Source organism: Bidens hawaiensis, unplaced genomic scaffold (assembly GCF_021521415.1).
Source record: "Bidens hawaiensis isolate Kalapana, Puna unplaced genomic scaffold, B.hawaiensis_p1.1 tig00020995_1, whole genome shotgun sequence".
In the NCBI taxonomy this organism is placed as follows: Eukaryota; Viridiplantae; Streptophyta; class Magnoliopsida; order Asterales; family Asteraceae; genus Bidens; species Bidens hawaiensis.
This window is the reverse complement of record NW_027493242.1, coordinates 95,555-110,545: the sequence shown is the minus strand read 5'-3', so window position 1 is coordinate 110,545 and position 14,991 is coordinate 95,555. Positions and strand designations below refer to the sequence as shown.

General features: G+C 33.7%; 1 protein-coding gene across 1 annotated transcript; it reads left to right on the top strand.

The window, feature by feature from the left end:
* Positions 1-6,592: 6,592 nt before the first annotated feature.
* Positions 6,593-10,374, top strand: LOC143562400 (basic leucine zipper 34-like). Its single transcript, XM_077050213.1, has 4 exons — positions 6,593-7,101; positions 7,244-7,334; positions 7,825-7,951; positions 10,157-10,374. Exons 1-4 carry the CDS (start codon positions 6,605-6,607, stop codon positions 10,315-10,317), a joined length of 876 nt encoding a protein of 291 aa, XP_076906328.1. The 5' UTR covers positions 6,593-6,604; the 3' UTR covers positions 10,318-10,374.
* The last annotated feature ends 4,617 nt before the right edge of the window (positions 10,375-14,991 follow it).

Here is a 14,991-nt window from a genome sequence, read left to right as displayed (position 1 = left end):
TCGTTCATTACAACTGTCATTCCTTCCTTCTTGGGTACTACTTGAACTGGACTGACCCAATTTGAATCTGAGATTGGGTAGATTAATCCGGCATCAAGTAGTTTGATTACTTTCTTCTTCACCACATCTTGCATGTTGGGATTGAGACGTCTTTGATGTTGGACCACGGGCTTGTATTCTTCTTCCATGAGAATTTTGTGAGTACAAAAAGAAGGACTGATACCCTTGATATCTATGATCTTCCATGCGATAGCCTTCCTATGGTTTTTGAGAACCTTAAGAAGTTCGTCTTTCTCTTCTTTAGAAAGGTGAGATGAAATAATTACTGGGATTTGAGAGTATTTTTCCAGAAAGGCGTATTCGAGATGGGTCGGTAGTTCTTTTATCTCTAAGGTGGTGGTTCTTCAATTGACGGTTTTGATTTTTCATTACACTCGGTGATCTCACAAACTATTTTTGCTGTTTCTTGATTGTTGATGATAGCATTGAGATTTTTGTTATCTAAGATAGGTTTGGTGATGGTTTCGGTTAAGATTTGTGTTTCCAGTCTTCTAGTGATGGAGGAATCTCGCACATAGCAACTCACAATAGAATCGATGATGTCGACACAATATAATGCGTCATCTTGATGTTGCGGATATTGCATAGATTTTCCTATGTCAAAAGTGATTGCCTCATCATTGACCCTGAGAGTGAGTTTGCCGATGCAAACATCAATAATAGCCTTTGCGGTGGCTAAAAAGGGTCTTCCTAAAATCAGAGGTACACTTTTGTCTTCCTCCATGTCTAGAATCACAAAATCTACTGGGAAAACAAATTTGTCAATTTTGACAAGCATGTTTTCAACAATGCCCTGAGGATATTTAACAGATCGGTCAGCTAACTGAATGCTCATGCGGGTGGGCTTTGGTTCTCCTATCCCTAGTTTTGCAAAAACCGCATAAGGCATTACATTAATACTAGCTCCTAGGTCAGCCAGAGCATTGCTAACAGACAAATTTCCTATAAGACAAGGGATAGTAAAGCTCCCTGGATCGGTCATTTTTGTTGGCAGCTTGTTTTGGAGGAATGCTGAACATTCTTCACTCAGAGTGATATGCGGTCATTTTTGTTAGCGCTTCTGATTGTAACAGCGTTGGCTGTCGCATTCGGGTTGGTGATTGTGTTGCTCGGAAGAGCGCCGGGTGGTCTTTCGGATAATTGTTGGGAAATCTTTCCGATTTGAGTTTTAAGATTCTGTAATGATGCTTGTTGACTTTTGAGGTAGGCTTCATGTTTTAATAATACTCCGCTTGTATCAATAGCTCTTGAGTCGGCCTTCTTTTCTGCTTCATTTGTCTTGGTCATGAGTTGGATTAACATCTCTTTGATTTTTAAGTAGCTTGGGTTTTAATGACTACAGGAACTTTGATCCTGAAATTGGGGTTTTGATTGAAAGGGTTAATTTATCGGTCTTTTTTCGAATCCGGATAAGGGTTGAGTGTTACCTCCGTCTTTCCAGCTGAAATTCGGGTGGTTTCTCCATCCTGGATTGTAGTTGTTGCTAAAAGCGTCGTTCTGTCATGCGATGAAATCTACTTCTTCCATAGCCATGATGACTTGTTTACAGTCACTTGTCTTATGACTCCCTCCACAAGTGTCACAGGTGAGCATGGTTTTTGATAGCTCGGCTTGAAGTTGTTCGAAATTTTTAGAAAGTGCTTCAAGCTGTGCTGTGACAAGAGTGTTAGAATCAACGTGGTGTGTTCCTTTATGGGTTGGTGTAGATCTTGGTGGGTTGTAAGCGAAACTATTCTTTGCAGCTTTTTCCAGGACTTAAAATTCTTCGTTAGGTGATTTGGATCCCAGGTCTCCATCAGCAATTTGGTCGATGGCCTGTTTGTTTTAACTGGATTGTGCGTCAAAGAAAGTTTGTACTTGTAACCATACGCTCAGTCCATGATGTGGGCATCTTCTCAGAAGACTTTTGTATCTCTCCCATGCTGCGTGTAGCGACTCATCATCATCGGTCCGGAATCCGGTAATGCTGGCTCGGTATTTGGCAGTTTTATCAGGCGGAAAATATTTGAGGAAAAACTGTTCAACCATCTGTCCCAAGTAGTGATGGAACCAGAGGCAAGAGATTCTATCCATTCCAGGGCTTGACCCCGTAGAGAGAAAGGAAATAGTTTGAGCTTGATTTGATCTTCTGAACAGTTTTGGATTTTAAAGGTTCCGCAGATTCGTAGGAATCGAGATATATGAGAAAGAGGGTCTTCGTCGAGGAGACCATGAAATTGAACTGAATTTTCCACCACATGGATTGCGCTTGATTTGATTTCGAAATTTTCAGTTATTTCGGGTGGAGCAACTCCATTGCTGTAGCCTTCTAGAGTTTTCTTGGCATATTGGCTCAAATATTGGAGAAACAAGCTCAGGCTCAAAAGTAGAGGACATGCATGTGACTAAATCAAAATTAAAACTAAAGCAAAAGTTAGTTAAAGTTAAACTAAAGTTAGGCTAAGCTAAACTACGAGCTAGGTAAGCTATTTTAAACTAGACTAAGGTCTAAATTAGTTAAGCTAAAGTAACGGTTAGGTAAATAAAGGTTAAAATTAGGCTAGCCGTAAAATTTTATAGTTTAATAGTTAATAAAAAATTAAAATAAAAGTTAAGAAAAATTTTTACAATTATAGACAATGATTAAATTAAAACTTGGATCGTTCTTAGAAATGTACTGTGTCCCCGGCAACGGCGCCAAAAACTTGATGTGCGGTATGTTGCGTTAGTGTGGTGAAATTATGAAAGGATGGATTGGATATTTAGCTTTTGCACAGGATCGTGTTTTAAATTTATAAAAATGATTTCTACAACGACTAAACACACACAAAATAGGCAAGTGTACCTATCGTATATGTAGAATAGTATTGGTAAGAACCAAGTATCGATCTGTGGACACAAATGTTTCTAATAATGAATCGTCGTTTTACTTTAAGCGGAGGTTTTAATCATTTTGAGGTTAATTTTTGAACTTTTATAAAATATAAATACTTAAATATAATATATAGTTGACCAAGATGAGATATTCCAAACAAGTAATTCAATTATATGAAGGTTACCATCTAAGATCAAGAATCCACTCCATTTTATCATTGATAATTAATACGTAAACATGTGGTAAAACTTGCCGTAATAATATATGATAGATAGCTACTCATTTCTAAGCGAGCATCTATGACAAAAAAAAGTAGCATGCGTATTTTAAAGTCTACATTTTCCTAATGTCATACTACCACGAGAATGTCAACTTAAGTAGACAAGTAGTTTCGTAAAGTAGAAAGATTAGGATTGACTCCGATTTCTCAAATACCAATTCTAAAAACTTTGGGTGGTTGTATTTTAGTCACACAACCTCCACTTGGTTGATTTAAGTAGGTTATACTTACACATACCATTAACATATGATTTCTTTAACTAGCATGATATCCTAAGCAAAGCCATTTTCGAATTACCAAGACTTAGAGGACTTAGAGAAATAGATCATAACTTATATCTCATCATTTCTAAATACAATATAAGGATCCATGTTTCGATAAGTTATCCAAAGTATTTCTATCTTTCAAGAAATTGAATCGATCATGAATGATCGCCAATATAATTGATGATCACCAACTTTGAATTGTTGATTTAAAATGGTGAAACATTTCTCATCAAAAGATAGTTGTAAGATAACCATATACTTTACTAGACTATCCCACATGTTTTATATAATTATCAAGTAAAACAAAGCTTCTTCATAGATATGAGATGGTAAATGGAGTTTCGCTCATAATGAGCATAGTTATGAACATTATAATGGATGATGATAACAAACACATGATTAAACTAGAACACTCTAACCAAATGTGGATGAATCTTCCTTCTTAATGATGATGATGATGATCCCCAAGCCTTCAAACTCTTCACTAGATATTCAATATGAGTGTTAGTGGGTGTTTTTATAAGTGAAAACCGGATAGAACTCTCTTCAAAGCACACCAAATGAGGGCAACATGAGTCACTATTTATAGGCAATCTGGAGTGAGATGCACGGCCCCCTGCTTACGTAAGCACGCCCCCGTGTTTTATTATGACATGTGCCAGATTTATTTTGTCTTTTCTTGTAGACGACCACGGCCCCTTGGGCAAGGGGCACGGCCCCGTGCTTTTGTTCCCAGGTTTTGTCTTTTCTTGTAGATTTTTGTCTTTTCTGGTGTTCAGAATCATGGGGGCGCATTTCTTGTGGAATGGGGGGCGTGTTTATTTGTTTTTCTTGTGTTTTCTTCTGTTTTTCTTCATCTTTTCGCTTGTTTCTTCGTTTGGGGATTGGTTTCACCTGAAATTACATTTTATTATGATAAGTCGCTTTATGTGCTATGTTATTTGATAGAAATTGCAGTTTTTAGAGATTATTTGATGCTAAAAATATGTATAATTTTATGTACATCTATATGTGGTGACCGTCTAATCTTTTTTCACATCAGGTTGTGTGGTTTCAAGCGGTTCAATCATTTCCCAAAGGCCATTTTCCTATAATATTGTCTTGATACGTATTGCCCATACCTTATAGTTTGTCGGTTTTAGGATAGAGCATTGAAAACTAGAAAGTGTTGACACTTCCTTGTATTGTATTACGGGACCAACATTTTGATTTATGCATGCCTACTAACAATTTGCAACAATTCGGTTCTAAACGGGGAATCCTTAAAATCAATACGTTTTCAAATAATCTACGGGTTGTATAATAATCCAAAACTAATCTCAGAATTCTATTGTCCAATATAATCTTGCGACAAAAGAATTTAAAAGACTTGGATTTAATAAAACCTGGATGATGACGGGTTCTGGGGAAAAAAATTTGATTCCTTCTTCAAAAAATGATTTCGGTGTGCTTTTTGGTTTCTATGCGATCTAGATTCCAATTTCTTGACTTCCAAAATATGACGATGATGAACACAGAATATTATGCCGAGTCTGGTTCTTCTCTTATGTTGGGTTCTGACTTTGTTCCAATTGACCGTTACTACCGTGTTTTATTCCAACAATAAATTTAAACAAATTCTTGAAGCGGACCGAAATTGTTGAAGCGTGTTTGGGAATTCAATTGAATCCGAAATTGATTGAATCAATCAATTCAATTTGTTGGGGCTTCTGGATTTTGATGGCAATTCCAATTAGACTTATGAACTTGATTGAAATCGATTTGGGACAGGGACGATTCAAACTTCAAATCAATTGCTTGATAAAGAGAAATCGACAAGGGATTGATCGATCAATTTGTGAATTGATCTATGCTCTGATGCCAATTCTTGACAAAGTTGATAAATAGATTGATAAACAACACAAATTGATCAAAGGATTTCTGTATTGATATTGGGGTTCGTTACAATCTGATCTACATACATCGTGTTTATATAGACAATACATACATACAACTTTACACTAATGACATGTTTGCCCTTGTATTTTGTTTACAATGACAACTAAATAAAACATAACAAATTAATAACTAAATGACCCTTCGAGTTGTGAGTGCTTATTTCCAACATACAATAGCTAATTTCATATATATCTTTGTAGCTAGGCTCAAGTTTCATATATTATGATATTAAGTTCTAAAAGTTGCAAATTTGATTTTTGTGCTTTTAATTTTGTAACCAATTTTGGGACTAGGGCTTAACTTGGGTTAAAATATTTGTAAGTTTAAATAAAATAATTAAAATACCCTTTTAACTAAAGATAAAATACGAAAACATATGGTATGCTGATGCTGATGCATGTAATTTTCTTAAACTTAATAAAAATTAGAAACAGGAAACTGAAACCGCAAATACAAATTTATTATCTTGAGTAAGGGTATGTAAAGTGGGTTCGGTTGTGAAAGTTAAACTATAACCAGAAACGAGGTTCGGCTTAAAAACTACTTAACCATAACATAACCGAATGGTTGGATAACCATGAACTGGTTAACCGTCGATTTTGGTTAAGGTTAAGTTTGGATAATTGTCTAACATTTTTTTTTGTTATGTGTTTTTTTCTCTCTTTTGTTGTAGTTGAAATTGGTTCGGTTATGATGTTCTATACTCAATTATAAAGTTTCGAAATTAAATTATTTTGGTTCAAAGCTTAGTTATGATATTCCAAGCTATGTTATAAACAATTGCAGTATAAATTTAATTGTTTGAAGCTAGTCATAAAGGCATAAAATTTGGAAAAGAATATGAACATACAAGGTTCTATCCAATATAAGTTAAAATCTGTTAATCGGGACACTTCAGTCATGCCCATAACCAAGCGGTCGGTTAATCAGCACCGTTCCAATACTTATACATTTATATAATTTCATAGAAATTTGTATTCATCCAAAAACAAAATATTATAGTCTTAATATTACACCATCTGTGACGTAAAATCAAATAAAAGTGCAAAAAGTATTTAAATAAAACCATAACCCAAAGAACATATTCTGATATTATACACATGGGAAGCCATTAGTGTCCGGATATATAATTATAATTATATCCATACAGATTGCACCCGGCCTTGCTTCTTCCTCAATACTTCTTCCATTCATTCTCCATTTCTAATGGCAAATCTGCCACCAAAAGTGCCACAAAACTGGCCGGAAAACTTCAACAACCACCCAAAACCACCGTCCACCGACCACCTGCCACCACCCTCAACCACCCAAATGGACCCGAATTCTTGGGTTGACGAGTTTCTCGACTTCTCATCAACCAAACGCGGGACCCACCGCCGATCCGTCAGCGACTCCGCCGCCTTTCTGGAGATCCCGATGATGGCGGATGATAATAACAACCGGAAATCATCCGCCCCGGGATCTCGAACAGCCAGTGGCGGAGGCGCTGAGTTCGACCGGTTTGATGAGGAACAGTTCATGTCCATGTTTATTGACGATGAGGGCGGTGTGGGGCCCGCGGTTTCATGCTCGAATCCGTCGTCACCGTCACAGATCGAAGAGGAAGAGAGTTCGTGGAAATCTGAAGCACACTTTAATAATCCCCATGCAAGCATTATGGATAATTCTAACGACAAGATTTTTGATCCCAAGAGGATAAAAAGGTAATTATACGTACTATTAGTTAATTTGCAAGTTGAATTATTGTTGTTTTTACAAAGGATTATATAGTGTAACATTTAGCCGGTAAAAGAAGTTGAATTGTAATTATACGAATTAATCAGGAAACAATATTCCTTTTTATAGAATCCTGGCGAATCGACAATCTGCTCAACGATCGCGAGTGAGGAAATTGCAATATATATCGGAGCTTGAACGCAGCGTCAATTCATTACAAGTATGTATCATTACTACACAATTTTATGTTATTACTAGATTGAAATATTAATTATGGTTTTAGAAAACGAAAAACCCGACCAACCATATTGGATCGGTCAGATCGACTAGAACGGTCCGACTGACTTACTGAAACTGATTAACTTATATAATTTCTATAATGTCTAAAAACATCAAATGATTCATAATTCATTAACATTATACAAATGCATAACTATATATATATATATATATATTCAAAAAGTGAAAAAGAAAAAAAATTAATAATAAAGGTAAAAAAACTCATACGATTTACACATCTGGTTTCAAATCCAGTTTGTTACAACCGGATTTTCAAGATGTAAATTGTGAACATAGCACGATTTTTCTATGATTCAAAACGGATTAATTTGTTCGTTTCAACTGTTTATAAACTCCTAATTTAATTACTACATTTGCATTATTATAATTTTAAACAAATGATTTTTATTTTCTGTTTGTAACAAATGAAGGCAGAAGTATCTGTGTTGTCACCAAGAGTAGCATATCTGGATCATCAAAGATTGGTTCTAAATGTGGATAATAGTGTTCTTAAGCAAAGAATTGCTGTTCTTACACAAGACAAGATTTTCAAAGATGGTATGTGCTATATTTATGTTCATACTTTTTATATATATATATATACCACTTGAAAATATAAAATGAGTACATGAAAGAAATATATATTTACTAGTTTTTATCCATATTACGGGGGTTATATTATATTATTTGTTTTTAATATTTATTTATTTTTTGAATTTTTATTTTTTTTATTGTATGAAAGTTAATAACATACTTATGGTTTGATGATAATTTGTTTCACAAATAAATGAGATATTATAACCCGGTTTAAAAGCTATATGGGTGTGATGAGACCTAAGACTCGTTTATTTTTTTTACTATAAATCGGTTTTTAATTATAAATTATATATATCTTTTTTTAAATAAATCATATATTAATTTTTAGTATATCCTATTTTATAGAATTTTCACATCAATAATTTAGTGAGATTAGTTTTTAATTTAATGAGATGTTATAACCCGTTTAAGAAATATATGGGTTTGGTAAGACCCATACCCGTGAATTCGGGTCAAATGCATGGGAAGCCTCCATTTAAAAATCAATCAAATCTGGTGACTCCAAAAAAAAGGGGAACGACCACATCGCTACACCTAGGATTTTTGGGTTTTCATTTATATATATTATAGATATAAGTCCACATATTATTGCTACCAAAAATAAGATCAGGAAAGAACTACAATTTGCCATTTCAAGTTTGCAACAAAAAAAAACAATGTTTTGAGTTTAGATTAAGAAAATGAAAAGCTAAATTGAATTCTAACTAAAAAAAGAACCACATATACTTTAATTAAAATATAATATATGCTTTTGTTCTACTTTTATAAGTTTTGAAGTATAATATAATAAATTCTAGGGTATATTGTCAAGCATTGCATGTTACTCCATGATACATTTCTGATTCCATATCCAATATTTAATACACATACATGCTGCTATATCAACTTGTGTGCATTATATATATATATATATATATATATAAGGGAGTGTTATTTTGAGAACCATGGTGAGTTTTAAGAACTTTAAAAACTCAATTTTGAATCACACATTTAATTAAATGATATGAAATATGTGGCTGAGATTAAATTTAATTAAAAAATGAAGCAGGAGAAAGAATAAGTATTTTTGATAATTACACAAGTTTAAACGTTAGTTACACATGTGTAAAAAGTCGATTCGGTGTGTAAAAAAATACCGTAATTTTTTGTACATTACTTACACTTACATATTACACATGTATAAAAAAATTCGAAAAAAAAAAATTGTTACGTTGAGTTTTTTCGAGTTCTTAAAACTCAAAGTGGTTCTCAAAAGAAATCAATCATATATATATATATATATATATAGGTTGTTATCATTTAAGAACTCCAAAAAAGTTAAGAACTCTTAGGAAATCTACACAACAAAACATTTTAAAAATTTTTTTATATACATTAACATTAGTTAAGAGTAATTTTATCATACTTTATATAAAAAAAATTGATTAAAAATAGTGATTCACAAGTTTACATATGTGTAAATTTATGTACTAACAAATTTACATATGTGTAAAAAAAAATAGGTATGTATAAAAACTAATTTTCAAAATTGTAATCGTAAATATAGATATACAAAATGATAAAACTACACTCAAATAATAATAACATACAATTTTTTTATAAAAAACGTTAGTTTTCAAGGGTTCCTTCAAGTTCTTAAGTAATTTATCAGTTCTGTAATGATACTCATTCATAAATATATATATATATATATATATATATATATATATATATATATATATATATATATATATATATATATAGGGGAGGGATAATTTGAGAACATCTTGAGTTGTTAGAACTTTGAGAACTCAATATGAACCACACATTTAATTAAATGAGTAGGGAATATGTGACTGAGAATAAATCTGATTAAAAAATTAATCAGAAGAGAGAATAAGTATTTTTGATGATTACACAAGTTTAAATGTTAGTTACACATGTGTAATAAGTCGATTTGGTGTGTAAAAAATTACGGTAATTTTTTGTACATTACTTATACTTACATATTATACATGTGTAAAAAAATTCAAAAAAAAAGTTGTTAAGTTGAGTTCTTTCGAGTTCTTAAAACTTAAAGCGGTTCTTAAAAGAAATCAATGGTATATATATATATATTGTAAAACTTGATTTTGGAATTATGTTTAAAAATGAAAATGAAACTAATTATATTTGAAATGAATGCAGCTCATCAAGAGGCATTGAAAGCTGAAATAGAAAGGCTTAAGCAGATATATTACCAACAAAACATGCAAAAGAAACTGGAAAATGGATCAAATGCAACTCATCACCTTGACTCTCCCATTGCTGATCATGCTAATACTCAAGAGCAACTTATGATAAACTAATAAATCATGCATTTGTTATTGGTTGGTTATAAGATCTACCTTTAATTAGTTGTTATCATCCCATCGCTTGATGAAGATTATTATTATGTTTTTCCTTCTATTATTATTCAATCAAATGTAATTAATTTGCCACCTGATTTGTTTAGTTTCTCCATTTCAGTTTTCTGTTACATTATAATAGAAACAATATGCTAATTATTAGAAAACGTTGTAATTTGTGTTTTGATGAATTATGATCTTGTTATATTCATAGAGTTAAGTTATTTTATAAAGGATAATAAAAATGAGAAGTGTGAGAAGTTATAAATAATTGACAGGTGTCAAGTGGGGATCAAAGTAAAAATGATATAAAGGTAATTGTACACATTTTTTCTCACCACATACAAGGCACATGTTAATACCCCCATTATTTTAGAACGTTTATAACTTTTTCGTATGATATTTAAAAAAAATCATCATAATAAGCGTTTTTTTATCTTTAATATGAGTATGATTTTTGTTATATAAAATTTAAAACAAAAATCACGTTGATGTGTATTTTTGCACACCATTGTGTCTTTTCGCTTATCATTGTGTCTTTTTTCGTCATTGTGTCTTTTCGCACTCCACTGGGTCTTTTCGCACACCATTGTGTCTTTTCGCTTATCATAGTGTCTTTTTTCGTCATTGTGTCTTTTCGCACACCATTGTGTCTTTTTACGTCATTTTGTCTTTTCGTACACCATTGTGTCTTTTCGCTTATCATAGTGTATTTTTTCGTCATTGTGTCTTTTCGCACACCATTGTGTCTTTTCGCTTATCACTGTGTCTTTTTTCGTCATTGTGTCTTTTCGCTTATCATTGTGTCTTTTTTCGTCATTGTGTCTTTTCGCACACCATTGTGTCTTTTAGCTTATCATTGTGTCTTTTTTCGTCATTGTGTCTTTTCGCTTATCATTGTGTCTTTTTCTCGTCATTGTGTCTTTTCGCACACCATTGTGTCTTTTATCTTATAATTGTGTCTTTTTTCGTCATTGTGTCTTTTCACACACCATTGTGTCTTTTCGCTTATCATTGTGTCTTTTTTCGTCATTGTGTCTTTTCGCAAACCATTATGTCTTTTCGCACACCATTTTCTTTTTTCGCACACCATTGTGTCTTTTCGCACACCATTGTGTCTTTTCGCTTATCATTGTGTCTTTTTTCGTCATTGTGTTTTTTCATCATTGTGTCTTTCAACTCATCATTATGTTTTTTTAAATACTAACAACACAATTGTGTAATAATAATATGTAAAAATAATGATAAAATAACAACAAATTATCTAGTACATAAAACACGATGATTAATACATGTTACACAATAACTTGAAACGTAAAACACAATGGTGAATACGTATAACACAATTACCTAATACGTAAGACACAATGGTGAATACGTATAACACAATGGCCTAAAACGTAAGACACAATGATGAATATATATAACACAGTGACTTAAAACGTAAAACACAATGGAAACAACATATTACACAATGACACAATGAACAACAAAAAAAGCACAATTAAAAAAACCCATTAATTTTTTTTATTACAATATGATACTCATATTAAATATAAAAAAACGTTCATTATTATGGTGAATTTTTTTTAAAAAATAATGTCGAATGAAAAAGCTATCGATATTTTAAAATGATGGGGGAATTGGCATGTGCCTTGCATGTGGAGAGAGAAAGTTAACAAAAGTGGGTTATTACCTTCATGCCCTTTCCATCAATTTTTATTTATTAAATTAATCTTAGTCATTTAAATCTAAAATCAATGGACTGGATTGCTTCTCACCCTTCTCATTTTTGTTGTCTTTTGTATTTTAACTTTACCCTACATTCATATAGTAAAATGTATATATATCAAAAATCAAAATCTAATACGAAAATAATTTGCGAAAGATCTTATCGCTAATTCTAAAGATATTCTTTGGCTTATTTTGCAATTAACTACTCAATAGAAATATTTACGACAAATTAAAGTCTGAAAAAACCATAATGTTTTCTTCTGAAAATGAATTTGTTGTTACTATTACAATGAGATTTCACATAAAATAGACATCACAACGTCAGTAGATGAATTCGCACTGGCTTCATTTTGTTGCAATAGTCACTAATTAACATTTGTCAAGCCAAATCGATTGTCGTCAAACATGGTCTATAATTAGTCAAATATAGTCCCATGTGGTGGAAATGGCCATTCTGAATCAAACATAGCCTTTAATTTATGTTTTTTATTTACCTAAATTCACGATTGACCATTTTTTAGAAGAAGAAAACCTTAGTTACACGTTTTACCAAATGTGGAACAAACATTAAACACGTTGTTAATTTTGGCCGGATGAGAAATAGTAAAATATTTACACTAAGCGGCAGTACAACAAGAAATTCAAGCTTTAGTTGTGACCTTTTTAGCCACGACATGGAAGATGTCGTCGCTATTGATCCTTGTTGCCGCTAAAAAGGTCACCTATAAATCCCATGATCCGTGCTCTTTTAGAGATAATATGAACACTTGATAAACACGTAGATCATAGGCTAGGATTCAATCAAAATCCTTTATCATCTGCACCCTAATAAATATAAAACCCCACTTTCCCCATTCACCTTGTTCCAGCCTCTAACTCCTTCACCTCAAAATTCAAAATTCAGAAATTCCATTTTTCTCGGCCTCCTCCACCGTCATCAGCCTACAACTTCAGCCATTCATCGCCGCTTGCAACCGACCATCGGACCTCCACTATTTCATCTTCAAACTGTGGTGGCTTCAATTTCTACAACCACCGGCCACCACCTGTGGAACCTCTTACAACTTCAGCTCCTTCCACCACCGTCAACCACCATGGTAACACGTGCAACTTCAGCTATAGCCACCACCTTCAACCACACCAGTTCTATCTTTTGTAATTTTATGTACAAATTATGTATATTGTATGTTTAGCTAGAGCTCCAACCATTCTTGTTGAACTTTTGTACAATGTCTACCGATTTTATTGAGAATTTAGTTGTGTTTTTATTTTAATTTCTAGTTAAAATCGCGACCTGGTGTAAATTAATTGTGTCTTGTTATATAAAAAATCTTGAAGTTGGCCTCTCAAATGTTTTCAGGCGATATCTCTGGCTTAGGAATTAGTGGAGACGGTGTGGGCATTAGAGTCGAAAAGAAAGGCATCGGTGGTGAGGGACTAGCGATGATATGTTTCCGTTAAAAGCTCTAACGCCGACAAACAGGGTGTTTAGCGGCGACATGCGTCGCCGCTAAAGGTTCTTTTTTTTAGTGCAGACCCACAACAAACATACATAAACCGTCACATTAGCTTCACATCACATTATATTCGATTTAGCTTTAATAAAGGAATTGTTAGACTTTAATAGTTTCAACTTCACCTACTGGCTAGGATTAGTCCCAACTCAAAAACTGTTTACATGCAGTCTCAACTTTTAAAGTATTTTCCTCTAGCATCCCATACGCATTTTTCATAGCATCAAAAAGCTAACAAGTTTAATTTTCACTTTGTATGAGATTGTTGGAGGAAATTTCTTTTAAAGTCGAGACTGTTGTTAATTAGGATTTGCGCTGGCTTTGGACCAGTTTTGGGGTTGGGCTCAAATTGGTGAAAATGAGAACAAGGGCTTGGGCCTTTTATTGTATTTTGCTAATTAATTTGTTAACCATGGTTTATCTCTCTATATACCTTGTTATGTAATTGTAATCTTCGCACCCAATAAATCAAATAACCTAGCTGCAAACCGTGGATATAGGTCCCCGTTGGGACCGAACCACGCGATATTCTTGTGTCGTGTTTATCGTTTATATTTTTGGTTTTTTGCGTGTATAATCATGTGTACTAGTTTGTGTGTTGTTTCGTTGTGCCACTTTGTTCCTAACAGGTGGTATCAGAGTTTAGTGTCACAGAGTTACATCTCAGACTCCGTGTGGCGTCCGAAGTCCAGCCAAGCGGTTCACTCATGATTAGGGTCTGCTGGTTTCGTCCTGTCTTGGACTCATTAGGCGAGCGACAACAGATCGCTACCAACGATGTGTTTGTCGTGCAAGCACTATTAGGAATTTACGCCTCCTTTCTCGCTGAGGCCGTGCCATATAAGTCCGGGATGAGCCAACAAACCCAAGTGTTTCAACACAAATTAAACATCTCGATTTTCAAATATTTGGTCCGTGACACTCTCCCACCACCATTATCATGCACGTCCTCGTGCATGCACATCTCGTCCCATACCGATGAGCAAGACTTAGACGTTATGGTCTTCCCCTATGCCATGCATGACTGAAGGACAAGATCGCCGTCCCATACCAGCTCACTAGCCAAAGCTATGCGTTTTGAGAATGATTCACTTTGGTAAATGAGACACCCAACAGTTCAGCCAAAATCTGAGTTAGCTGTGTCAATTACTTATACCTTTAGATTATGTGAAATTGACGTTCGCTAAATTAGCAGACTTTAAAATAGATTACGACTCTGCTATACCGTAAAAATTTTAACATGGACACAGTGACCTTCACTGACACTGGACTAGGCGGCGCTCACGATCCTATACTCGCGATATACAAAGACCATTTGATCTTCTCCCACCACTATTGCATGTAAGGCTCCTTTCCCGGTGCCCTACATTGGCGTTGTATTTACTCA

Bases quoted from the DNA above. Each gene is read 5' to 3' on its own strand.
- LOC143562400 (XM_077050213.1), top strand. From the start codon at position 6,605: ATGGCAAATCTGCCACCAAAAGTGCCACAAAACTGGCCGGAAAACTTC. The intron at 7,102-7,243 runs GTAATTATACGT...TCCTTTTTATAG, and splicing joins GATCCCAAGAGGATAAAAAG to AATCCTGGCGAATCGACAAT. The intron at 7,335-7,824 runs GTATGTATCATT...TAACAAATGAAG, and splicing joins GCAGCGTCAATTCATTACAA to GCAGAAGTATCTGTGTTGTC.